The 27,815-nt window shown below is 40.6% G+C and overlaps 2 protein-coding genes across 2 annotated transcripts; both read left to right on the top strand.

The window, feature by feature from the left end:
• Positions 1-10,289: 10,289 nt before the first annotated feature.
• LOC122301712 lies at positions 10,290-10,664 on the top strand. Its single transcript, XM_043113101.1, has one exon. The coding sequence runs from the start codon at positions 10,290-10,292 to the stop codon at positions 10,662-10,664; it is 375 nt and encodes a 124-aa protein (XP_042969035.1).
• A 3,566-nt stretch (positions 10,665-14,230) lies between these two features.
• LOC122300125 (glutamyl-tRNA reductase-binding protein, chloroplastic) lies at positions 14,231-27,602 on the top strand. Its single transcript, XM_043110548.1, has 5 exons — positions 14,231-14,806; positions 14,949-15,029; positions 17,395-17,499; positions 17,703-17,849; positions 26,971-27,602. The coding sequence occupies exons 1-5, from the start codon at positions 14,429-14,431 to the stop codon at positions 27,193-27,195; spliced, it is 936 nt and encodes a 311-aa protein (XP_042966482.1). The 5' UTR covers positions 14,231-14,428; the 3' UTR covers positions 27,196-27,602.
• The last annotated feature ends 213 nt before the right edge of the window (positions 27,603-27,815 follow it).

Here is a 27,815-nt window from a genome sequence, read left to right as displayed (position 1 = left end):
AGTTCTGAAATACCATCTCTTAAATTAAATTAGTTTATATAGATGATTTAAATGTCATTGGGGCACCAGAAGAGCTCATGAAAACTGCACATATTTGAAATATAAATTTGAAATCCTTGCGGCTTCAAGGGGGAGATGAATGAAATTATTAGTTCTGAAATACCATCTCTTAAATGCAATTAGTATTTCAGGTTCATATTACGATTTTGTAAGAAGTGTGCATTATTAAAGGAGAAATAAAATGAAGCACACAGAATATATACCAGAAGATAGAAACATAAATATGAATATTTGTGAAATATTATTTTATTATCTCAAAATAAAATTACAGAAATTTAAGGCTCTTTGACTCATTCTTTAAATGCTCTTGTTCTTCAAGAATCTGCATGACATCCTTATATAAAAGAGTAGGCAATCGAAAAGAAAATTTAAGTAAGGATTTTAAATTTTTATTCTCTTACTTTATTGCTCATATCTTCATGTCAGACTCTAGAAGAAGTAACTGAAGGATAGAAATATTATCGTGGAGTTTGTCAACCTTACAAGTTTTAAAATGTAATCGTTGAGAAAATGCGACAATAGTTTATGAGTATCAGGTACCGAAACTCACAAACTCATAGATAGCTTTATTATCTGATTTATTAGTCAGATCATTATTGTATTGCATTATAGCACCTGTGGTAGAAGCAGAAACAACTGGTGAACGAGGTGCATAATACCTCATATATTGGTCATGAGAAGATTGCTGAGCCATTGCAGAGTAAGAATGCAGAAATAGATTGCAGAGTAAGAATGCAGACTAATTACAGAAAAGTGAAGAAGATGAGATGCAAATGAAGATGAGTTAAATATTTCTTTTATAGAAAAAATTATGACTAAGCATCTCTATTGCTTCACTGCATCTCTCGTGAAGCATCTCTCTACAAGAGACAAGAGATATAACATCATAACTCTGCGGCGCCTGACAGTTACAAAAGAGTTGTAAAAGCCTGTGGTGCTTGTTTGGTCTAAAAAGATGGCCACAGTTTTTGTTGAAAAATGAGGTTATCTTTTAGATCCACACAAGAAGATCATTGCAATTCATGAGGAGAAATGTCAAATTGATGTCAAGCAGATACAGTCAAGTGATAATTTGGCAAATTTATTCACTAAAGCATTACCAACTGTAACATTTAAGAAGATTATGCAGAATATTGGAATGCAGAGACTTGAAGACCTATTATCATGCACTTTTCAGGGGGAGTAATGTCTTGAAGACCTATGCTAATTGTACTCTTTTTCCTTCGCTAAGGTTTTATCCCACTGAGTTTTCCTTTGTAAGGTTTTAATGAGACAATCCTAAAATACTTGGCGGTACACATGAATACTGTACTCTTTTTCCTTCGTCATTAATTTTTTTCCACAGGGTTTTTCCTTGACAAGGTTTTAATAAGACATTCTTTAAATATGGCCATCCAAAGGGGGAGTGTTATAAATTAACTTGTATTGTATGACCACATTTAGCCGTCATTATTGACCAGGTCTTAGCCGTCAATTAAGACCTTTGTACCCCTACATATATGAGTATATTTCTAAGTTCAGATGATATGAATAACAGAAACCTCTCTCTTATTCTCTCTCTTTGAACTGGAAATTCTCTCTCTTTGTCTTGGAGGCTCTCTCTTTTTCACATAGTTTACAACAAATAAAATATTATTATAATATAATATTTTTAATATTAATTTTATTTTAAAATTTAAAATAATTAAATTATTTATTATTTAAAATAATTTAATATTTAAAATTCAAACCAAGTATAAATATAATCAGATTTTCTAATGAAGTATAAACGCTGGCCCATCTCCTACCACGTATTGGAAGCATTTTTATGATCTCGTAGCCTTGACATGAGTCCCCAACCGACAAATTAAAGTAAGAGATGATTTGATTTGGAAAAGAATAGTGCTGCACACGAGCTCGGTCCGAGGAGTGCATTTTTTTTTTTCTTTTTTTATATTTTTAAATATTTTTTTGAAAATAAAAAGATTTACAATATCACTAAAATATATTTTCTTAATTATTAAATAAAAAAAATTCAAAACTCACATTCGGTGGGTTTAACATTCCCAATAGAAAATTAGAAGCATGTACTGCAATTTTAGAACTCTGAACTGCATTTACTAATCCCTTATTTATTTTATAAATATATATATATATTCTTTAAATCTATTCTAGAGCTATAATCTCTAGAAATATTTTATGTATCCTCCTTTATTTTTACTTTTATTTTTAAGCAAGTTCATAGAACTAACAAAGCAAGTTAATAGATAAACTCACGCATGAATGAGCTGCATGTGAGTGTCACGCACTAATTTTTTAAGTAGTTTTTTTTTATCATCCGTAGATTGGTGGCTAAAGAGTCTACTAGTGAGGCCCATGGTGGTCATAGGAGGTCGGTAAGTTATAAATCAGCACTTCTTGATGCTACAGGCGGAAAAAGACGAAAAAAAGAAAAAAGAAAACACTAAAGACAACTCGAATATTGGTTGGACAGGAGGAGGGAGGGAGGGTCAATGCTCCAACCCCCCTCTAGAAGGATGCCAACGGTTGGGTATTGGATGGAGAGAAAATGATTCTGGAGAAAGAAAACGCTGGAGAAGTATGTATCTTTGTATTTTGTTTGACTTTATGCTATTTTTATTTGTATAATTATATTTTTATCCTCTAGTTCATCATTAAAAATATAAATAAGTTTTTTATAATTCTAACATTAATTAAAACATAATAACAATAATCTTAATAATGAACTTACGAATACTTGAAGATTTTGGTTTATTATACTTGTTGGGGGGATTTTCGTCAGGAGCTTGAGGCCCACAATGGCCAGTTCAAACCCAACATCATGCAGATTCCCCACATTCCATATAGCAAGAAATGGTCTGGCCCAAACCTGCTAAAGCCTCCCAATGACTCTGGAAGCATCCATGATCCATGTAAATCGGGTATAACTATTTGGGCCAAGATGGAATGTTATAGGAGAAGCGCGGGAAGCCGGGCCGAAGGAAGCACGCCAAGAGGAAGGAATTGGGCTCAAAACAGTACCATGAGATCATGCCGCATTAAATGAGCTCACGAGACAATCATGATGCACTAATGATTGATCCCAGAGGATCATGCCGCATTAAAGACAATGCGGTAGAGGGGGCTCCAAGAGGACTTCCCTTCCTCCCAGAGTGCAAGGCATGGTCATGTAACCCTTAGAGCTGGGTATATAATGTCCCTCAACCTTTAGGTAAAAAAATCGGTTTTCTCTCTAATCAAATCTTCCCATTAAAACTCTACATTCACTCTCTTCTCTTACTCCTTATCAAGCCATTACTGACTTAAGCATCAGGGGTTACTCGGGCCACCCTAGGGCCACCTTTCTCGATCCATTTTTCATTGTTGCAAGCTCCAGAAACAGAAGATACGGACTGTTGAGAGCCTGGCCTAAGAGTATATGAAACACGTCGTTAACAGTTGAAGCAGTCTGTAGGATTTGAAAAATTCCAAAGAAAGCGTGTCCTTCGTATGCTTGTGAAAACCCATTCTTAGTTGGCACGGGACCAAAAAGAAGAAAGCTCAGGCAATATGGAGACAAGGTTGGCAGCCATGGAACAGCTCGTTGAAAGGCTCACCAACGAGATGGATGTTCTCCATGAAGAGAACCAGGCTCTTAAAGACAACCTCCAAGAGTCAGCACACCAGGGAGATCCAAGTGCCAGTGAGCACTAAGAGTCCTGGAGGGAAGAGGAAGGAGACAATGACCAAGAGGAGAGGAAGCACATGCAAGATGAGCTACGCAACCTCGAGGGAAAGTATAAGGATGTGATGAGAAAGATGGGAAGCTCATCTACAGTGGACCAGCTACTCATCAGTATGGGTTTGCCCTACAATGCAAAGGTAATGGCGGTTCTGTTACCACCAAAATTCCAGGTTCCACCCTTGGAGGCATATGACGGGACCCAAGACCTAGTTGAGCATTTCGAAACTTTCAAGGCTCACATAACGTTGCATGAATTCCCCAGGGAGGTGGCTTGTAAAGCCTTCTTGTTGACTTTGAGGGGACCAACAAGGACATAGTTTGGCTCCCTAGCGGTTGACTTCATTGAAAATTTCAACGAGTTGGCTTGCTTATTCCTCACCCATTTCATGACTAGCAGGAGAAGAAAGCGTCTAGCCGCTTTCCTCCTCACCATCAAGCAAAGGAAAGACGAGAATTTGAAAACCTACCTGGCTAGGTTTAACAATGAGCGCATGACCACAGAAGACCAAGAAGAAAAGATCACATTGGTAGCACTCCTAGGAGGAGTTTGGCCCCGGTCCACATTCGTGGCAGAACTAGCTAAAAGGACCCCCCAAGACTCTCTGAGAGTTTATGGATCAAGCCAACAATTTAATAAATGCTGAGGATACCCTTCGCCCCTTGGCCAAACCCAGGCGACAAGTGTTAGAGCAAGAGTTGAGTAAGGATGAGCCGTGAGGTTCCACTAATCGAGGGACAAAAAGGTTCCTATGATGACCCGTTTTTACGTGTATTTTCATTGAATGAGTTGTTTTTAATTTAATTAATATAATAGTTCTTTTATTTTAAATTATTGTATTTTAAAGTGATTTTTATTTTATTTGATGTGGTGTTTAATTTATTTTAGTCGTTTTATGGTTTTAAAATTGTTTTGGCGGATCTGTTTTTGGATTCTGAAAGTGAAGACTGGACCTCATTTCTTTTCTCTCATCTTTTCTTTTTCCCTTTTCTTTTTCTCTTTTCTTTTTCTTTTTCTTTTTCTTTCTTTTTCTTTCTTTCTTCTTCTTCTTCTTTCTCCTTTTCTCTCCCCGCTCGCTACCCCTCTCCCCTTTCCTTCCCGTCACCGTCAGCCTTCTTCACCCAGACCCGCCGCCGCCGGCCAACGTGGCCAACACCACCCCCACCGTTCGGTCCCCCTCCGGCCGGTGAACACCCCCACCAAAAATCTCCTCCATCCGAGCCGCCGTTAACCCCATACGCCCCATCTAAGCCGCACGGCTTTTTACCGATTCCGACGCCGTTGCTCCAGCTCCGGCCACCACCTCTTCACAACTTCTTCCCCTACCTCTTGCCGACCTAACCCACCCATTTTCGACCTCGATCCGTTGCCAGAGCAGCTCCTACGAGATCAACTCCAATTTGGCATTTTTCTGCTTCCACCGCCGTTTCCACTGCCACCCACGGTTAAAAATCACTTCCTTTAGGCTCATAAACATTCCTAGGTCATTCCCTATCAATTTCATGTCTTGGTTTATCCCCGTTCGAAAGTGAGTAATTTATTACCCACGGCCACAATGTAAAATATACAGTTACATTGCTTTTTTTCCGTCGTTTGCAATACCGCGAGCTTTCGAAAAATACCATATAGCGTTGTAAGTATTTTACAAACTCTACTTTTAGATTTAAATATATTTCCTCTTACAATAATTATTTATCTGCTGATTGGTTGATTTCGGACTGAGTCTGAGGAGTTTGGGGGTCGGATGGATTGAGGATGGAGTTGATTGGTTTGTGCCTTGAGGTTGCATTTATATTGTGCATTCAAGTGCATTTTATTTAATTGATAAAATTATGTTTTGTTGGCGTAAATGGATTTTCGGGTGCGTGTGTATCACGACCCCAAGCCGGGATGGAGTATTATTTCGGTGGAGCTCCTTTGGTCACTCGGGAGTGGATAATACTGAGTGACATCCTCTGGGTTGTCGCAGGGCGACGACCGGATCGCACGATACGGTAACGCTGTTGTGTCAACTCCGTGGTCCCTAGAGTGGCGGGGACTAGAGGATGGCCTGGCTAGGGACGCGCTGGGCGCGAGTACTGGGCATCGCTCATTTAGATGTCACACGCGTAATCGTTACCTGCGGTGTGGCACAGAGCCAGAGTGTGTGGATGATCCCTAGGGGAGATCATGGTGCGTGCAATAATTGGATTGGTTTTACGGTTTTGGTTACGGGTCATTTTCTGGGAAAATGGTGGTTTATTGATTTGGACCATTATCTGGGATAATGGCGAGGATTGGTTTTAAAGGTTTTGTTGGGCCAAATGGGATTTTGGTGTGCCTGGAAAAATGTGGTTTTCATGGGACGTGTGTGTTTACATTCTTTCATGCATATTGTTTGAGTTAATATGTTTTTATCTAGTGGTGTTTGGAACTTACTTACCTGCGGCACTATTTTTGGTATCGTAGATTTTGATGCAGAGATCGAGAAGGAGGAGGAGGCTGAGCTCGAGGAGGCGGCTCCGCCGGAGTATTGAGTTGGGAGTTTATGCTTTGTTGTTGGATTTGAACTATATTTGTATCTTGTAATATTTTATTATGTATGTTTTGAATAATTTTGTATTAAACTAAGAAAAAATTCTAGTACTTAGTTATGACTTTCGTTATCTGCTACGTGTTTCTTTTTGCATATTTGTTGCTTATACACACACTTGGCACTCGTCGATAGGGTGGTGACCCGTGATGTCACCATCCGGACATCTCGATTTTCCCGTGTCCGTACGTGGGGATTTGGGGGCGTCACAGTTCCTGCCGGGAACACCTTGATGTGTTAGAAGGACAAAATGAGAGGGTCAACAAGACTCTTGATGAGGTCAATACCACATTGGCCGAGTTAAGGGTGGCGTTGAACACCAATTTTCGAGAGATTGAAGAGAATAGAAGAGCAATAGAGACGATGAGACGTGACAACAATGCAAGTCTTGAAAAGCTTGAGAAGAGATTGGCTGAGACTAATGGCCATAGAACCCCCCCAAACCCAAATGCACAAAGACATGATGTAGTGCATAAAGAAGCTGAGACAAGTGTGGAAAGGTCCATGCATGAGCCACAAAGGATCGAGTCTTGAAGAGGAGGCCATGTGGAGAACAACCATGTGTTTGTGGAGAGAGGGATCCATGAGGGGGGCAATCACTCTAGAAGTCCGAGCACTTTGAGAAAACCTCAAGATGAGAGGTTTGAACCACCAAGATATGAAGCACACTATGAGGCCGAGTATGATGATGACCATGAGGGGCCATATAGGCGTGATGACCATGAGGGAAGAAGACACCACCATTGATAGGGGTGTCAAATCATGTTAACGGGTCATGTTCATGTCGTATCAAAATATGTATATTATACTATATAGGTCAACCCTAACCCAACCTGTTAATCTTGTCGTATCAAAATCTCAAATCCTAACACGACCCATTAACATAATGGGTCGTATTGTGTCAACCCGTTTTGACCCATTAATAAATAGTTAACATGATACAATATGATCCGTTTCAAACTATTTATATAAATGGGTTGAATAGACCCGAAATTAACCTGTTTGACCTGATTAAATTTAGTAAAATTTTATATAAATGTTAAAATCATAATATCTATAAAAATTATAAAACTAACTACAAGTCCAAAATTACAATCCAAATAATAAAAATATCAAAATTAAAATTCTAAGAATATTACTTTTAGGTATAAGGGTATAATTGTAACTTTAAATTTCTTAACTTGTCATAACGGGTCAAAACGGGTTGATCTGTTATTAACCCATTAAACAATCGTGTCTTAACGGGTTAACATTTTTTGACTTAAATCCGTTAAGACTAAACCCTAACCTGCTATTATCGTGTCGTATTTGTATTAGATTAACAGATCGTATAACGTATTGACACCCCTAACCACCGAGGTAGAGGAAGAGGCTACCATGAGAGATGACACTATGATGACCATGAGGATGAAAGGAGGGGAAACCGAGCTCTTAACCGAGGACCTAAGGGGCCAAAAGTGGACTTCCCTAAGTTCAATAAGGGGATCCATATGAGCGGCTCGATAAGGTAGACCATTATTTCCATGCTTATGAGATACCAAGGGAAGATAGTGTCTACGGCATGTTTCTACCTAGAAGGCATGACAAGTAAATGGTGGAGATGGATAAGGGATCAATATGCCAAGGAGAGAAGAAAGTTGTGATGGACGACTTTTGAGAATGAGTTCCTCCTTCAATTTCGACCATTCCCGACTATTAATCATCATGGTCAACTTGCCAAGTTGAAACAAGATGGCAAGGTGAAGGCATACATAGAGGAGTTCTGGCAACTTCAAACCCTTGTTAGAGGTTGGTCCGAGGAGGCCCTTGTTGGGACATTCATTGATGTATTGAAGCCTTAGTTAGCCAAGGAAATTAAGTTGAAGCAGCCCACCAAGATCTAAAAGGTCATGAGGATGGCCGATATATTGGAGGAGAGTTCCTCCTATGATAGGCGCCAATCCAAGGATGTGGGGAGCAAATTCACCACACCATTGCAAACCAAAAATCCTTAGAAATGTAGAGATGTTGATGAGGGGACTTCCAAGCCTAAGCCGAATGAGGTAAAGAAATTGCCAAGAGAGGAAGTTCAAGAAAGAATTAAGAAGAGTCTATACTTCAAGTGTGGAGAAAAATGGAGTAGAGAGCACACATTCAAGTCGGCCAAAGCTTATGTATTACTCGATGATGATGATCTTGATGAGTCCTCAAACCATGAGTTGAAGCATGAGGAGGCCTAACCTAGTAATGATAGTGGTGATGCCGAAATCTCACTCAATGCCATATCGGGAGTCCAAAAACCCACTTCCATGAGGGTTATGTTGTGGATTGAGAAGTTTGAGGTATCTTTGTTGGTGAATAGTTGGTCTACTCACAATTTCATCAACACCAATATTGTATCTAAAGTGGGACTGAAGCCTAGTGCTATTGAACCATTTGAAGTGAAGGTTGCAAATGGAGACAAGTTTAAGTGTGAAGCACTTGTATAAGAGGTCAAGATGAATGTGCAAGGGGTGAGGATAGTAGTAGATTTGCATGTCCTATCACTTGTATGACTTGATGTGGCACTAGGCAACGCTTGGCTTAAGGGCGTTGGGATGGTGGTGAATGATTACCACCACATGACCATGGAGTTCAAGCTCGATTCTAAGAAAAGGGTTTGGAAGGCATTGACAACCAAAAAAGTAAAATCTTGTGAGGCCATGGTATTTGAGAAATTTTGTAGGGGCGGAGGCTCATTGTGGTATTTGAGAAATTTTGTAGGGGCGGAGGCTCATTGCTTTATCGTGGTATTGGCCAAGGAAGATTTAGCTTTTAAGGTTACCAATGGGGAAGATGAGAGCAACTAAGATGAGTTATCCTTGTTGCCCATGGAGGTTCAAGAGGTCTTGAATGACCATTGGAGAGTCTTGGAGGTGCTTACTACATTGCCACCTACTAGGCCCTTCGACCATCGCATTGTCTTGGTTGATGAGAACAAATCGGTTAAAGTCCCTCCATACCAGTATGTCCATTTCCAAAAAGAAGAAATTGAGAGACAAGTGGATGACATGTTGAAGGGTGGTTTGATCCGGCCTAGCACGAGTCATTTTTCTTCACCAGTCTTGTTGGTGAAAAAGAAGGATGGTACTTGGAGGTTTTACACAGATTATCGAGCATTAAATGAGGCAACAGTGAAGGATAGGTTTCCTATTCCTACAGTGGATGAAATGCTTGATGAACTACATGGGGCAAGTGTGTTTTCAAAACTTGACTTGAGGGCCAGGTATCACCTAATAAGGATGAGTGATTGTGATGTTCACAAGACAGCGTTTAGGACCCACTCCGGGCACTATAAGTACTTGGTGATGCCGTTTGGGTTGTGTAATGCTCCTTCTACATTTCAAGCGGCTATGAATACCATATTCAAGCCGCTCTTGAGGAAATTTGTGCTAGTATTGTTTGATGATATTTTAGTTACTCCAAAATCGTGGAAGCACATAAGGAGCATTTGAGAGTTGTGTTGAGAACATTGGAGGAACATCACTTCTCTATGGCCTAAGTGTGCATTCATGGAAAAAGAACTTGAGTATTTTGGGGCACTTCATCTCGAGAGAGGGAGTAAAGGTAGATCAATGAAAGATTGAAGCCATGGTGGATTGGCCACTTCCTAGGGATGTTTCGACCTTGAGGAGATTCTTGGGGCTAACCGGTTACTATAGGAGGTTTGTGAAGAATTATGGGCTCATAGCCAAACCACTCACTTCACTCCTCAAGAAAGACAATTTTGAGTGGACCCAAGAAGCAATGGTAGCCTTTGAAGACTTGAAGAGGGCCATAATTACCACACCTATGCTTGACCTACCCAACTTTGAGAGAGAGTTTGAGGTGTATACTGATGCTAGTAGTGAGGGTATAGAGACTGTTTTGGTTCAAGAGAAAAGGTCATTGGCTTTTATTTGAAAGCTCTGAGACCAATGAAGAAGTCATGGAGCACATATGCTAGGGAAATGTTGGCAATTGTGCATGTAGTAAAGGTGTGGCGGCCTTACCTATTGAGTCGCAAATTCACAATTGTCACGGACCAACAAGCTTTAAGACACTTGATGAAACAAAAGATTGTTACTCATGAGCAGCAAAAATTTCTTGTGAAGTTTCTTGGATTTGAGTATGACATTATCTACCAGCTAGGTATGAAGAATAAGGTGGTAGTTGCCTTGAGTAGGCGTCATGGGAGTTCATTGTTGGAAATGGATCATGGTAGTGATGATGATGAGATGGTGTCGAGGGTTCCGCATTTGATCCTTGAGGGCAGGGATGTGCTTAAAGAAGGGGAATGTCACAACCCCTAGGAGGATTGCCCGGGACCACACCTCAACACAGCTCTTGAAGGGTCAGGACAGTCACATGGTTAGCCTGTATGCATGCTTTGGCTCATGCCCGGACACGTAGCAGGCACCCATGGAGGCTACTGGCCTTGTGCCTGTGCGCATGTGCGCCCCAACACCACTTAGGGAGGTTAGTGGCGTGCCTTCATAGGCACACCATCCAGCCTATGGCTCCAGCCCTACCTTACAGGCAAGGCCAGTGGCATACCCACCAGACTTGCCATCCAGCGCATGGCTCCAGCTAGTGCCTTGCAGCCCCAGCGCTCAGACCATCGGCTTGGGCCATGCATGCCTATCGCCCAGGCTACCAGCCTGGGCCATGTCGTGCCCATCACTAGACCAACTCATGGCACCATGCCATGCCATGTAGCCAGCCTTGGACCAGATCGGGACTAGCCCAGCCGTGGGCTGACTCACTCAAAAATGAGTAGCACTAAAGCTATCCCAAGTGCAGGAGGATGTCGTGTAATAATTAGGAATAAATTCCTAAATCGTCTCCTCAGGGAAAGTTACTTAAAAATCAAACTCGTTGAAAAATGTGAAAAATTTCATAAAGAGAAAATAAAATGATAGTATGTGCAATGGATGGAAAAGGGTACTAGTCATGGACTAGATTCATGTTTTTAGATTTTGATTGTCGGATTGGAATGTAAATGACAAATAGATTAAACTCAGAAATTAATAAAACTAAATTAAGAATTAAACTAAATTAGAAAGTAATTGACAAAACATGTACTGAAAATTGAAAAGCCCCAAAATCATTGTTCTAGGGTTCATCATTGTATTCAAATCACAAATTTTCAAATTAAACCACCGTAATTGTAATCACTATTAAAATGAAAGCTTAACGAAACGATAAAAATAAATAACATGAATTAAATGAATAACAAATAAATTACTCAAACGTCTAAATCAAAATTCTCCAAAATAATTCAGAAACTTAAAACTGAAATAAAATAGCAAGTAGGAAATTGAAAAGATCAAGCCAATTGAATGGAGATGAAGATTCGAAGCGGTGGAGGAGGCTGAGCTGCAGTGGCAATTGGACCCCTTAAGGAGCTCTTCAATCTGCTGCAGTCTGAGTGAATGATCCAGTGAAAATTGTGTAGCTGCGTGAATGATAGATTGTACGAATCCTCCTCTCCGAATCTGAAAGAAAATCAAAGGAAAAATAAATTTTAAGTGTTTCTCTAATCAAAACAAAGTTTTCCAGGCCAAAAGTCGGCCATAAGATGTAAAAAATCATTTATATACTCTGACGGCGGAATAAACACTAATCTGTAAAATGCGATATTCGCTCGAGCGGAGTGTCGAGCGAACATCGAGCGTTTGACTCTGCCTAAATTCGCTCGAGTAGAGGGTCGAGCGAACATCGAGCGTTCTACTCTGCCTAACTTCGCTCGAGCGGCCAAATGCCTCCGCTCGAGCGATCTCCTTTTCCGCACACCCGCTCGAGCCCACTATCAAGCGGAAGTCGAGCGTTTGAATCTGTCTGAATTTGCTCCAGTGGCAAAAAGTCGCCGCTCGAGCGATATATACCATAATCCATAGTAATCAACAATTAATAAAATTAAAGTAAAAATTCATGCTTTTAATCAATTAAAATTACAACTTTGATTTATTCATTTTTCCATATAAAACCAATGATAAAGTAATGAAAGAATTAATATATATTGGTTTCAAAAGCATTAAAAATGCAATAATTCAGCTCAATCATGGGCCATGCACGATCATTGCCCACCATGGGCCTTGCATGCCACGGCCACCATAGGGCCTTTTATCTATTATATTTATTTTATTTATTTGTGTTATTTATTTAATTCAATAATTTGCTAGGGACCTTTTTGGAGTTTCCAATTTGTTAGCTCTATAAATAGAACCCTTAGTCATTTCATTTGCATCTTTTAAACATTTGACATTTGCCTTGTGTGGATGGCCATTGTGCCTAGGATTCTCTATTCGGTGCTTAGCACTTGGGCTTCTTAGGGTGCAATTCATGAATCCCCAAGGAGAAGGATGACATTTTGCAATTTGTGAATATATGTGATTTTATTTATTTTTATTTATCATTTGAGGTTTCATTTCAATTTTTATGCAATTCGTGAATCAAAGTTGATTAGATTATCTTTTGTTCTTTGGAATTTATCTTTGTTATTGTTGTGGAGTGTTGTTGATTGGAGTGACATTGTGTGAAGCCGAAATCTTCATTGGGATTTTCGTATTTGTGATTGAGTTCTTCAAGTTATTCTTGTGTTCATTTATTTTCTTGCATGTTTATAAGTTTTCCTTGAAGTTTTTTGAAAATTCCCATTTACCAAACACCATATTCGGCCAACCCTAGCCCCACAACTTTCCATACACACCCAAGCCACTTTCCATAGCCGACCATCAATCAAAACCCTAATTACCATATTGAGCCATCCGACCATATCCTAATTGGCTTGACCGAAACTCTACATCCCATATTACCCTCACCATATCTTTTCATATATTATTTAATTAGTCATTATCCATTAATTGATTCAATCAAATCTCATCCCCAACCAAATCAAATCCAACTCTTATCATTTATCCTTATATTCAGCCAACCCATTCCAAAGCAAAATTCAAATTTCAATCCCAATAATTTTGGAGATCACCATCTACCTAAGCCGTAGCCGAATCTCATCACTATCCTTGGCTGAAACACACATCCAACTTTAGCCTCATTCACCCATCTTTCAACCCTGAACCACTGAAGTGGCGCCTAGCATCCAAGAGAGACCTTGCCGTGCCCCATTACCACCATACCCGAGATCACCATAGCTCATTCACTACCATTATTCCCACCATTAAACACTAGCCTCCATTCACCAAAGTTCTCATATTGGGTTACACGTGATCAAGACCAAGTATAGGAGTCCATTCGATCAATTAAGCAGCAACAAGGAGAGGATAGACCCCTTAGTGTGTGAGGGCTTGACCGAAGTCCCCAACACTGCTTATGATGTCACGTGCGGCCCCCTTGACATTAGAGCCTGTGTTGGCCCTTTACCGACGACTGAACTTTGTTTTGGACTGCTATTCTATGCTCCCGCTTTCCTGAACTGAGGATCAACTGAAGTGGGTATTAAAGTCTCTTCTAGTCAATCCAAACTAATAAGATGCAACACACACCCCTTTGCTATGTCTTTTAGTTTTAATAGTATAATCTATTTTATTAGACTGTATAAAAATCGCTTTAAACGGTGTTCTGTAGTAAGATATGGGTTGGGGCCATTTACTTAGCTCTAGATCTAATTTTTTTTGTGACGTATTTGTTGATTTTGAAATAACGAGTTCCATCTCACTTAAATTTATATCATGTAATTTTTTAATTGATCAATAAAATGTTTAACTTGTCAAGGGGTAAAAAAAAAATGTACAAAACAGCGTAAAAGTACACTGGATAACATCTGCCATCTGGCTTCAACTTTCAATCAAGACCTACAAAACATACAAATAAAAAAAAAAGAAAAGAAAAAAGAAAAATAAGAAAGCGTACAAACATATGCATTCAGACCATTTGCAGGCCTTTATTGTCCTGCTGTCGTCGCGAGGTTCATCCCCATCTCTAATCTCTAGACCTTGTCCAAACTATATGCGACGGTCTGTCTCTGTCTCTGTCTCTCCAACCATTCCGAATCTTCTGTTACTTACATTCTGGGAAAACCTTGAAATTGGCTTGGCAATCTTGCACTCTCTCTGAAATGCTTCTCCAAACTCAATCTCTGACAACCCATTTGGCTCTATCGCTCACTCCCTCAAAACCCATAACCAACACCCAATTCACTCCTCAGAAGCCAAAGTCATTTCAATCTCCGTTTCGGAATGTAAAATGCGCTCTTTCAGTTATATCGGAGCCGTCACATAGGGAACTCAGGAGCGATAAGCCATTCCCGGCTGAGGTTTCAAGGACAATTATGGAGTTGGCATCTGTGGGCACCCTTTCAACGTTAAACCAAGAGGGTTGGCCTTTGGGTATTGGCGTTCGCTACGCTGTTGACCCAGAAGGAACTCCGGTTTTATGCTTGAATGCCTCTATTAGGCAATTCTCTGTGGACAGAAGGTCTAGTCTCCATGTTCAGGTGTTTCTTTAGTTCTCTCTCTCTCTCTCTCTCTCTCTCTCTCTCTCTCTCTCTCTGTGTCAATGGTTGACTGGGAGGTCTATTTACGCATATGCACTTAAATTTAACTAATATGATTATTTTGTGCATTTCTTTGAGGCAGTTAGAGCAGTGTGGATTGAAGACTCCTCAGTGCACAATTCAAGGCAGCCTTGGAAAACCAGAGGACAAGATGGTCTTGAAGGTATGATTTTGCGCCATCTGGTTAAATTTCTGAAACCGACTTAAGTTTTAATGGTTATTGCACTATGATTATTGTGGGCTGAATTGTTCGCTTGATATTTTATAGCTGTGAACTTAATCTCCGTCAAGCTGTGATACTTAATATTTAACTTGCACGAGTTTAAAATGATCAAATCTTGGTTTGTTTCAAGGGTTTTGTAAAACCTTTCTGGCGACTATCTGTTAATGAGATACCAGATTGTTTAGACTCCTAGTAAAGGAAACTTCTCTGTATGCTATTTCTAAGAGGTCCGTACTACTCAGGAGTAAAGCGCCTGGCTACCTTTTTTTGTTTGGACTGCATCCTTAGGGAAGATCTGCTCGGGCTAAGGCTTATGACATACTCGGATTAGGACTTATGTGACATGCTTGGATTAGGACTTATGACATGCTCGGATTAGGGCTTATGACATGCTCGGGTTAGGGCTTAGGACATGCTCGTATTAGGGCTTAGCCAAGCAATGCTTGCTCGGTTTAGGTTTCATGTGACTATTTCTCTCTTTCCCATTTACACTAGGGCAAACTGAGGCATACAAAGGATGGGGAAGGTGACAGAGTTAAGAGTTTGTAACCCTAATTCCACTTGGCATGTGGGTAGCTTAGGAGGTACTCCAACATGCTTTGGTGGTTGGGTCATACAATGGATGTGTTTGAGGGTCATGGTGCCGCGATGGTGGTGTTGATTGTGGGTTGTGATATGCTCAGGCATGTGGTGGTTTAACCCGTAACTTGAGTGTGTGAGTGCTTAGTTATATGGTGGTTTAACTTATGACGTGTGTGTGGGTGTGAGGGAAAGCAAGAATACCAACAGAGTGGGGTGGCGCACGGTGTGAGGAGGATAGGTTGTGGTGGCTGAATGAGTGACTTGTAGGGATGCAAGGAGTGCGGCACAATTCTTGAGGAGCAAAATGTGCGTGCGCCGAGTTATAGGGTTCTATAAATAGGGTTTTGTGGGGTGCAAGTCCAAGTGGGGTAATACTTCTAGTGTTTTGCCATAGGGGAATTCGAAATAGGCTTGGGGTCTAAGTCATCCTAGGGTTTTCAACTAGTGCTAGGTCATCTAGGGTTTTTTGCTTAGACTAGGCAATGTGATTGCCTTAGGAGTTGTGATTAGATTAGGTGTTATGATTGCATTAGGAACTATGCTTGAACAAGGAGTTGTGTTTGAACTAGGAGTTATGCTTGAATTAGAAGTTGAGGTTGAGCTAGTAGCTGTGTTTGAACTAGGAGTTATGCTTGAAGTAGGTATCACCCTAGCTTAGATGGCTTACTCCTGTGGGCCCTTAATGGGCTTGGGCAAGCATAGTGCTTGGGCTTGCTCACCCTCTCTTGGTCTTAGTGGGCTTGGGCCTAGTTGTTGGACAGTCCAGATTTTGCTTTCTAACAATAGACCCTAATTCTTTAGTAACCCTAACTTTCCTAAACTAGAACTTGAAGGTTTGGGGTGCTTTATGTGCAAAAGGAATGGTGAATCAGTGGAGGACCTTCTTCTCCATTGTGAAGTGGTAAAGGTTCTATGGGATGAGATTTTTGATAGCCTTGGTAGTGCCTGGGTGATGCCTAGGAGGGTGGTGGATCTATTGGATTGTTGGAGAAGAATCCATGGTAATCATCAAATTGCGGTTTTTTGGAAGATGGTGCCATTATGTCATATGTGCTGTATATGGAATGGGAGGAACAGATGTTTTGAAAAACAGAGGACGTTCATTGGGAGGGATTGGATATTTTTTTTCCCCATACATTGTTACTTTGGGCATTGGCTATTGTATTGGATGGGACTAGTTTGCATGATTTCTATGATATTTTTTCCAGCTCCTAGCTTGTAATTAGGTGTTTTATCTGGTATACTCCCTGTGTACTTGGGCTATGCCTAATTCTGTGGAATAGATTTTCATACTCGTAAAAAAAATGTAATTGGATGGTAGGTAGAGTGTTAGGATTCTTTTGTGACTTCCATTTTAAGATCTTTTGAAGTAAAACAAGATATATAAGCTGTTGTTCCTAGTTATATAGTTTGCAATGTACTCTTCAATTTGTCAAAGCAGTTAATTGGCAAAAACATTTAAGAATTTATTTTTTATTTTTTATTGTACCAGTTATAGGGTCTAAGTTGAGTTGTCATAGTGCTTCCTTTGAATGAAAAATACCAGCAATAAGAAGTTTTGGGTGAGCTCCTATAATCATCTTAATCAGCTTGTCATATGGATTCATACAAAAGTCAAATAAGGATAAATAACTACATTTTTTTTTTATCTGTAAAAACATTTTTTAAATACATGTAATGCTTTAATCAAACTTTTATTGAGAGGTTGCTGTCTATTTTACAGAAGCTTCATTCATTATGGAAAAATAGGTTTGGAGAAGAAGTTGATGATGACCTTATGTATGTTGTTCGTGTGGAAAGGGTACTTCAGATAGATGACTTGAAAGAGGTAACTTTTTATTATGACTGCTCATATTTTGACACTAAATATCTATTTCATTGATCTTTTTTCTGTAGCCTGCTAAACTGTATAATTATCTTAAAGTTTTTACTTCATTTTGAAACTGTATAATTATCTTAAAGTTTGTACTTCATTTTGAAACAAAACAAATATTGTTACGAAAGTAAATTTGGTGTCTGAAACCATTCCAGGCTGGTGTATGGGTCACTTCATCAGATTATAGAGATGCACAGCCTGATCCTCTTCGGGACTTTGCAGAAAAGCTAGTGAATGAGATAAACACCAATAACATTGAAGATGTCATTCGCTTTTGCAACATATATGTTGATTTTGACCAGGTTTGCATGCAACATGATATTTGCAACCTTTACTATAACCTTGTGTTTGTCTGACACTCAAACTGTGTGTTACCTAACTTTCTAGATGGAAAACAATAGTGTTTAGTTGCATTTGGAAAAACTTTGACTTTGTAGACTGAAAAGAATGTCCTGTTTGGGTAGCGTGAAGTGTTGAGAAGAGTTGTGAATAGTAGTGAAAAAATAAAGGAAAAATAATAATAGAATATTGAATAGTAGTGAAAAGTAATGAATAGTAGTAAAAAGTAGGTGAAAAGTAATAATAAAGTAATGAATAGTAGTGGAATATTCGTATTTTGAGAATACCTAAGTTATTCTTAATATCCAAATGTAGAGTTGAACTAGCCATGTACAGAGAGCTCTACTGTTTTGATAATATGAATCAGCCTATTGCAACCAAATGGGCCATTCCAACTCTTTGATGCCTAAATAATTACTTGACTAGTGTTCTAACTACCATATGTTGTTTTGCATTTGCAGATTACATTATGCTTGACGTGTTAGTCATTTCATTACTGTACATATTATTTCAGAAAATTATGGCCATATAAGATTATATTTTATTTTTGATTGGCAAAGAGGAATTTTATTGATGAGAGAAATAGGCATAACCGAAGTACACAGGATATATACAAGAGCAACACATGCATAATTGTCTAGAGATAGAAGAAAGTTGTGAATATTCATGCCGTTAAATTTTATTACAATTGACCAATGGAATGAAGTATTAAGAAAAAACATTCTAAGCTTGTCCATTGTTTGTTTGCTATCCTTGAAGCTCTTTCCATTCCTCTCCCTCCATATACACCATTGTCAAATCAAGACCATCTTCCAGATTGCCTCAATGTGAGGATTACCTTGGAGGCCTCTCCAACTTGGTAGTAAATCAACCATCATTCTCGGCATCACCCAACCTAACCCAACTCTAGGCAAGAATTTTTTTTCTTTTGATAAATAAATAATTATATTAATCAAAGAATGGCAAAATGCCAGAATTACAACTCTGAACCCCACCTAAGTGGATACATTAGAGGCAAGAAAATCTCGAAGGGCCATGCCATTAAAATCTACAGCTATGACCCAACTACAAAGAGTTCTAAAAAATAAGAATTTAAGCTCCTCTACAGATCTTTCCTTGTCTTCGAAAGTCCGTTCGTTGCGCTCCCTCCACAAACTCCACAAGATGCACATAGGGATCATCTTCCACATAGTTTTAATTGGTTGCCTGCCTCTTATGCTAGGCCAACTGGCCAACACTGCCTCCACCGTTTTTGGCATCACCCAAACCATTGCCAAGCGAACGAACACTTCGTTCCATAGAGTCCTTGCTACATCGCAATGTAACAGAAGATGATTTACCGATTCTCCCCCTCACTTACACATGCAATACCAGTCTGCGATAATGATCCTTCTTTTCCTTAGATTATCAGTGGTAAGAATCTTACCCAAGGAGGCTGTCCAGACAGAATGAGGCTTTTGGAGGTGCCTTGTGACTCCAGATCTTTCTCCAAGGGAAATGAGAGTTGGACTCTAGGGTGAGAGCCTTATAGAAAGACTTGATCGAGAAAATTCCTTTTCTTGCTGGAATCCACCACATGAAATCTTCTTGCTGGCTGTTTACTCTTATAGAATAAATAAAACTGTAAAAATCTGCAATGCTACTTATCTCCCAATCCTAAACTGCTCTACTAAAATTAATGTTCCAAGTAATCCGTCCCCCCGACACCTCCATGGCATCCGCCACTGATAAATCCTTTACACTCGCCAATTGAAAAAGTGCGGGGTACAAATCTTTTAAAGCCTTGCTATCACACCATACATCGCTCCAGAATTTAATCCTGGTTCCTGTACCCACCTGAAGCTTAGCAAAGCGATTAAACACCTCCCAACCTCTTCTAATGTGTTTCCACAATCCAACTCCATGAGCCCCACTAACTTCCCTAGTGCACCAATCTCCCCATAAGCCTCCATATTTCTTTTCAACGACCAATTTCCATAGAGAGTCTAGTTCCCTGGAAAATCTCCATAACCATTTGCCTAATAATGCCCGATTAAAAACCCTTAGGTTCCTAACTCCCAATCCTCCCCCCGGGATAGAGCGGCACACCTGTTTCCATGTAACCAAATAAAACTTGAATTCATCCCCCAAACCCCCCCCCCCCCCCCCCCCCCCAAAAACAAAAAATCTCGTTGGAGCTTCTCAATACGGGTTGCCACACTTGTTAGTATCGGGAATAGAGATAAGAAATATGTGGGTAGGTTAGATAATGTACTCTTTATCAAATTGATTCTACTGCCTTTGGAAAAGTACATTCTTTTCCACCTCGCCAAACGCCGCTCTATTTTCTCGATCATTGTATCCCACATCGAAGAAGCCCTCGAAGCACTCCCCAACGGAAGTCCCAAGTAAGTCAAAGGGAAAGAGGTTATCTTGCAACCCAACGTTCTTGCCAAGAGGCGAGTATTAGGAACAAGCCCGATTGGCACCAATTCTGATTTGTCCAGATTTGCCTTCAATCCAGAGACTACCTCAAAGCAGAAAAGTAGGGCCTTTAACGCTTGGACCTGCCTTTGGTTTGCTTCGCACATAATCAGAGTATCATCTGCAAACAATAAGTGGGAAATATTAATAATACCCCTATTCGGGGTTCCGATCGGGAAACCTGTTATAACACCATTCACAACCAAAGCTGATAGCATCCTGCTTAGCGCCTCCATGATAATGACAAATAGCAAGGGGGATAATGGGTCCCCTTGTCTCCACGTGAGCTCTGGAAAAAACCCACTGACACTCCATTCAACAACACAGAGAATTTTGCCGAGGAAATGCACGAATGGATCCATGTTCTCCATCACTCTCCAAAACCACACCTCTTTAGTAAATGAAGAAGGAAATCCCAGTTGACATGATCATACGCCTTTTCCATATCAAGTTTGCACATTATCCCTGTTTTCCGGGCTTTCATTCGACTATCAAGACATTTCATTAGCAATTAACACCGCATCCAGGATCTATCTTCCTTTTACGAAAGCATTTATCAGAAAATCTTCCCCATCACCTCGCTCAGTCTATTTGCAAGTACCTTGGAAATTATCTTATACACCCTACTCACTAGACTAATAGGCCTGAAATCCTTAATCTCCACCGCCCCCACCTTCTTAGGTATCAAAGCAAGGAACGTTGTATTAAGGCTTTTTTCAAATCTTCCATCGCTAAAAAACTCTTGAAAGACCTTCAATAAGTCTTCCTTAATAACTTCCCAACAACCCTGAAAGAAACCCATAGAGAAGCCATCCGGTCCTGGTGACTTGTCCTTTGCCATTTTCCTCACAACTTCAAAAACCTCCCTCTCTTCGAAGTCTCTTTCTAGGCGTGATGCATCACTTAAGCCTATGGTGTTAAAATCCAGCCCATTCAGTGGAGGCCGCCATCCCACTTGCTCCTTTAGTAGGTTCTCATAGAATTCCACAACATGATTTTGGATTACCTGTTCATCTCTACACTCCTCTCCATCCACCTTCAACATCTCAATATTATTATTTTTCCTGTGTGAGTTTGCAATTCTGTGGAAGAAACCCGTGCTCCGATCCCCTTCCCTCAACCATAGAGCCCTTGACTTTTGACGCCAAGACATCTCTTCTAATAGAATCAACCTTTCAACTTCTGCAACCAGCTCAACCTTCCTCTCTTGTTCCGCCTGAGTGAGGTGTTGTACCTCTTGCAGTCTCTCAATCTCCTGGATTTCTAACAACTTTGCTTTTTTCATTTCCCCTACATTGCCAAAAGAATCCACGTTCCATACTTGTAAATCTTTTTTGAGAGCTTACATTTTTGCCGCAAAAATGAAACTAGGAGTACCTTGGAATTGGTAGGAAGACCACCACTGTTTTACTCTATCCACAAACCCTTCCGATTTCAGCCACATATTCTCAAATTTAAACGGCCGACAACCCTTACGGATGCCTCCACAATCGAGCAAAATCGGCCAATGATCCAAACCAATATGGGGCAACCGCTTCTGCCAAACCTCCGAAAAATGACATTCCCATTCCGGTGAAATTAAAAACCGATTCAGTCGTGACCATGATTGATTATTAGACCATGTAGCGGTACCACCGGCTAAAGGCAAGTCTACCAAGTTCAAATCGAAAATGCATTCCGAGAAAGCTTCCATTGCTGGCTGTAATCTTCTACTTCCTGACGCGTCGCTTGGGAATCTCACAACGTTGAAATCTCCCCCTATACACCAAGGGAGATCCCACCAGTTGTGGATCCCAACAAGTTCATCCCATAACAAGCTTCTGTCTTTGTCTAAATTGGCGCCATACACACCTGCAAAAGCCCAAAGATAGTTATCGGCTACACTCTTAAAAGAGCAAGCCACCGTATAATTTCCAATAAACTCCTCCACCCTTTCTACAAGACGTCTATCCCACAATACCACAATTCCTCCTGACGCCCTATTTGAGGCCAAATAAGCCCAATCTACATGAACCTCGCTCCATAAACTTCGCACAATTCCCCTATCAATATAATTCAATTTAGTTTCTTGCAAACAAACAATATCCACTTTCCATTTCCTAATCATATTTCTTATCCGCAAGCGCTTATCTACATCATTAAGCCCACGGACATTCTAGGTCACTATTTTTGGTTTTATGGAGGAACGGTCTGCCCTTTCCCTTTTACTCTACTCCTACTAGTGCTGCCCTCCACATTCATTGACCAAGACAGTCTTTTGAGCTCCGGGTGCTTCTTTGATTCTCCCTTATTTTTTTGTTTATGCCCCGCCTCAATTGCTATGAACAAGGCCATGAACTGCTCCTCATACCCGTCACATTCAAGCCCCACTATTTTTTGTATTTCTTTCACCTTGTGAAATACCCAATCCGAGATAGTTGGTTGAGATGGGAAAACAGAAATTCAATGGAGTGGGTTCCTCCATTCTATTTAACTGGTTTCCTTGAAATACCCCATCTAGAGTTATATCTTCCAACCCCATCTATCCACCATCATTAGGAACCTCAGAAACCCCCTCCACCGAAAGGTTACAGTCATCGGCCCCTCCCCCTCCGGTTCTTCCATCTCCGAATCACTCTCTGAAAGGATTGAGAGTTCCAACCCACCTGCTTTTTTATCTCCTGCATAAAACAGCGTCGTCTGGCCACCACGGAGTGGGGAAAAAAGTTCTACGGTCGCCGGAGTTGAAATGCTTAAAATCGGCCTAGGGTACTGTACACCCATCGCCACCGACACCTTGCCGGAATCTCCCCCTGCTCCCGTCGGCGTCGTCTGTGGACTCGCCGTTGGAGAATTAGTCGCCGGCGAGCATAACACGAGCTCGGGCGTAGTCGAAACTGCGTTGATGGATAACGGGTCATTCGAATGGGGCACTGGGTTCTTGGGTGAGCCGGCCACAGGGCTTAGGTTATGTGTGGGCTGGGAAAGCCCAAGCCCAGGCGCCCTGGGCCCCTTTCTTTAACCGAATCATTGGGCGAGGCCTTATCCAAGGAGCTTGGCCTTTCTACATCCAGAGTTAATGAAGGTGGCTGAGGCCCACATTTGGGCCCTTGAACACACGGCCCCGAATCCACTACACCTTCAGCTAACTTCATCTCTCCCTTCCCCTTTATATCCTTTCTCATCCCGACATACGCACGTAACTCCTCCATCTCCCTCTGCATTTTTCTCAACTACCCCTGCAAGTCCAACAATCGCCTGCTACTCCCCCACGTCTCCTGCCCAACCTTAGGCCTGCCATATCCTTATCCCCGTACAGCTTGAGTGGCTCGAAACGCACCCCCATCCCGCCCATAGCCACTTGGTTTCTTATCGCCGTACACTGGTCTCGCCACCGTGAGGGCCTCTGCGTACGTAAGGTTGGATGGTCTCACAGTCTTTCTATACGCCTGAGCCCCAACAACTTTTACTACTTGCTCCCTCGACTAGGTCATCTCCTCAGCAAACTCCTTTAGACTCTTCCAACCCCGTCCACCTGAACCTTCCGGAAAACAGAGTAGAGAAACTCTTCCGTCACGTCCGTACTCTGCAACTGAGAGATAATGACCACGGTGATTTGTGCAACGTTGTGCAACAAAACTCCCAAAGCCCTCCCTTACCACGGAGTACACCTCCTTGCTCCCCCCTCGCAAGCATTCCTCCAGCACACGTACAAGCCATAACACTGTGTTACAGCACACAACCACCTCATATTGTTCCTTCCAACCCCTTTCAGAGATGCGAAAGTTAACTCCTTCTCTCGCAAACACAATTCTCTTTGATTCTACCACTAACTCTCTAGACAGAAACATTCTCCCAAAGATTTAAATTCTCCAACATCTAGGAAAGAAATTATTCTATAAGCTCATGGAAATGTCACAATGAAGTAATAAGTGGTCAACAGACTCCCCACTCTATTTGCAGATACAAATTTTTTTTTTAAATATTATATATATCAATAGGAGTAACCAAGTATATTGGACGTATACAAGAAAACACCTAGCTCACATTAGAGAGCCCCTAATGACGGAAAAAGGCCTGTGAAAACTACCCAAAATACACCAAGCCCGAATTGGAATGGAACACACCTGCCCAACCCCAACCCCTTGTTTCCCGTACAACTAATTCAAATCCCTCTACAAGACCGTTTTCACAGTACCCTCCCTTTAGTCTTCCCTCGACTTGAGCTACCTCCCAAAGATACAATACCAATACATCTAAATGATTCAGCATTTCCTTAGATTGCTTGAGGTGGGGATCTTCCTACAGGTTGTCCATACAAAACAGGAAGCTTTTAGGGGAGCCTTAATCTTGCATATTGTAACACCCCGTTTCCCCGTGGTTAAGAATAAAGTCACTTTTAGAAATCTTGCTGAATTGAAGTGCTAATATTGACCTTGACTTAAAAATTTTCTTATACTTAGCACCAGGTACAAAGATTCCATATAATCAATAAAATCATTCTTTATTAAAAATACTGAAAATATAAAATAGACTATGCAGAAGCACTTAATTTTCTAAAACTTTATTACTATCAAAATCATAACTTAAAATCTGTCATGATCTAGGCCTTTGCCTTACCTCCCTGGGGACTTGTCCCATCCTGTAGCTCCACCTTCATAAATATTCTTACTTGTGGTGGTTTAAAAACATAAAACAAACTAAAATGAAACCCGTTATAACGTAAACATACCAAACATAAGGTTTTTCATAACATATTTCATGCTGAGGACTTAAAATTGTGATCATTCATACGTATACTTATGACGTGCATGACTTATCTTGCATATTTCCGACATATTTTAAACAATTTTATCATTTGCATTTTGAACTCAGGTGTTCCGAACTCAGGTTGCAGACTATTTTTTTTTTAATAGCCTTTTATTGGCTAGTTGCTTCATGTTCCTCATTTAATTCAAAAGTCCTTGCATCGTTGGTTTCATCATAGTAGCAGAAAGTACGACAAAGTGGTGCAGAGAGATAGGCCTTTTGTACCCTACATGGCTTTTGATGAAACTTTGTGCTCTGTGCATGCAATGGGGAAGAGCTTCTCTCAGACCCAATTTAAATAGTATTAACTTATTTTGATATTGACAAGTCAGTACTGCAGGTTGATTTTGCATTTTTGCGCTCAAACTTGTTGTGGACACCATAAATAGTAAATACACTTTAACAAACAAACAAATAAATACATTAAAAGTGCACTTTAACTGCTGCAGACATAGTTCAGAATTGGTGTGGCCTCCTCTATCCTTCCATTGATCTCCATCAACAAATAAATAAATATACTTCTTCCTCTCAGATCTCACTCTCTTCCTATATCTGTCTTCTTTTCTATTCTTCTCTATTTCCCTTTGTAGTTTTTCTCTCTCTGTTTTTTTTTTTATTCCTTATTCCTCCCTTTCTCACTCTCTCTTTGGACTCATTGACCTCCTTCACTTACTGCTGGGGTTTATATTTTTCTTCTTCTTTCTGTTGATTTTTCTTTTCTTTATATTTTCAAAGAGAGAGAAGACTGAAAGAAAGTGAGCCCACACCATCAGAACAGTGCATTTCTTCCACTGCACACCACTGCTGTCTCGTTCCAACTCCGACTAGCGCTCCTATTGGAGTTGGACGTTGGAGTTGGGCTTTTCGACTCCGTCGAAGTCGGAGCCCAGCCCTACTCGTAGCACTAATCCAATATTTTTGGAGCGAAGCTGATTACCTATAAAATAGGCACTCAACTTGCGTAAATTTCTAATTAATCACATACTTTGAAATAAAAACCCAAAATACTAAAATAATTAATATTTCTATAAATCTTGAAATTAATCTAGCCTTTCGTCCGCATGAGTTCTCACAAATTGATATTCTCCATTAAACCCATCATGCATTAGTGTAAACCCATGGCCCATTTAATATTGCTTAGTCCATAATGCAACATAACCTACCAGCCTGTAACTGACACAGAGAGAGAGAGAGAGAGAGAGAGAGAGAGAGAGAGAGAGAGAGAGAGAGAGAGAGAGAACTAATGTGTGAGAGAGAACTAATGTGAGAGAGTGGGAGAGAAAACGTGAGAGCTGCTGTGAGAAGAAGTGAGAGAAACCGAGAGAGAGAGAGAGAAGCCGAAAGGTGGTGGGAGAGATATTTTCACAGTTCGGTCTAGGGTGGCATCGCCTTGCTTGGAGGGATTCACGTTGTTTGGTATGGTGGTGGAGGGTGGTTAGCAGTTGGGTGTGGCTGAACTGCCGTTGGTGCCTAAAACTGGGGTGTGGAAGGCTCGCTCTGTTTCTGGTTGCCGAAACAGAGGAATTATGAAGTTTTACACAAGGAAATATTAACCTACAAAAGTTTTACAACTCTATTAAATGAAAGGTAATTTTTTTAAAATTGAGATCTAACTTCAATGAAGTGGCATGCTTGCATTTGTTGATTGTGAAATGAATTGTAAAAGAGTTGTAAGAGAGTTGCAGGTGTATTGTTATACTTTATACAATAATGAGCCCTTTTTCTAGTGTGACACAACTTAGTTACTTAAATGACAATCTGAGAGTATATGCCCATCTACATGTCGCCTTCAATTATCCTTCTTACTCAAAGGTACTTCATTCAATCTGGCAGGTGTCCGAGGCAAAGCTTATATGGGTTGATCGGTTGGGATTTGATATGCGTGTCTTTTCTCAGAAAGGTATATTTGAGGTCCGCATTCCTTTCCCGAGAGAAGTGACAGATGTGAAGGGTGTGAAGTCAACATTTAATTGTATGTCCCAATTAGCTTGGGAGGTTGAAAAAAATTTTCATGTCCCCAGTTTTCAGAAGGTGAAACATTTGAAGCAGATATTATAGAGAAGAATAACATCGGCCTTCTTGCTCTCAATCTCTATCTCTCTGTGCGCGCAGAGAACAAGAATATTTGCTGGCTTTTGTTATCTTCCAAGTTACGTGGATGGGTTGGCCGACCAAAAATGAGCTTCTTCCGATTATGAGGGCCTCAATATCAGCATCTTCCTCCTTTTTTCTTTTTTTCTTTTTTTTTTTTCTTTTGTTCTCCCCAAGGAACTTTGCCAATTGGGCAGCCTAATTGTTACACTTCTGGCTAGTTGGCTAAAATTAGTACAAGCGAAATGTTTCCTCTTTTTCCCCCCTTTTATGGGGCTTTCCCCTCATGCTCAGCGTCCGATTCTTGTCCCTTGCTGCCATTGTAAACTTTATACATTTTAAAAATGGTGAAAGAACATCTTGGGAGTCCGTCAGCCTGCTGTTAATTGTAGTACGATCTCTCATGATTAGGGCAGAGCATTGACCTGGTCGGAGTTGGCTTTAGCCTTTTCCAACTCTTAACTCCGATTCAATCAGAGCCTGATATCGACTTCCGACTCCGTATTTGACAATTGAAAACATCCATCTGATCTGAATCCGTTAAAACAAAACGGAGTCGGATTGGATGCCAGATTTGGATCGCTAAA

This window comes from Carya illinoinensis, chromosome 2 (genome assembly GCF_018687715.1).
Source record: "Carya illinoinensis cultivar Pawnee chromosome 2, C.illinoinensisPawnee_v1, whole genome shotgun sequence".
Classification (NCBI taxonomy): domain Eukaryota; kingdom Viridiplantae; phylum Streptophyta; class Magnoliopsida; order Fagales; family Juglandaceae; genus Carya; species Carya illinoinensis.
The sequence above is the reverse complement of the archived record's forward strand: the minus strand, read 5'-3'. Positions and strand labels throughout refer to the sequence as shown.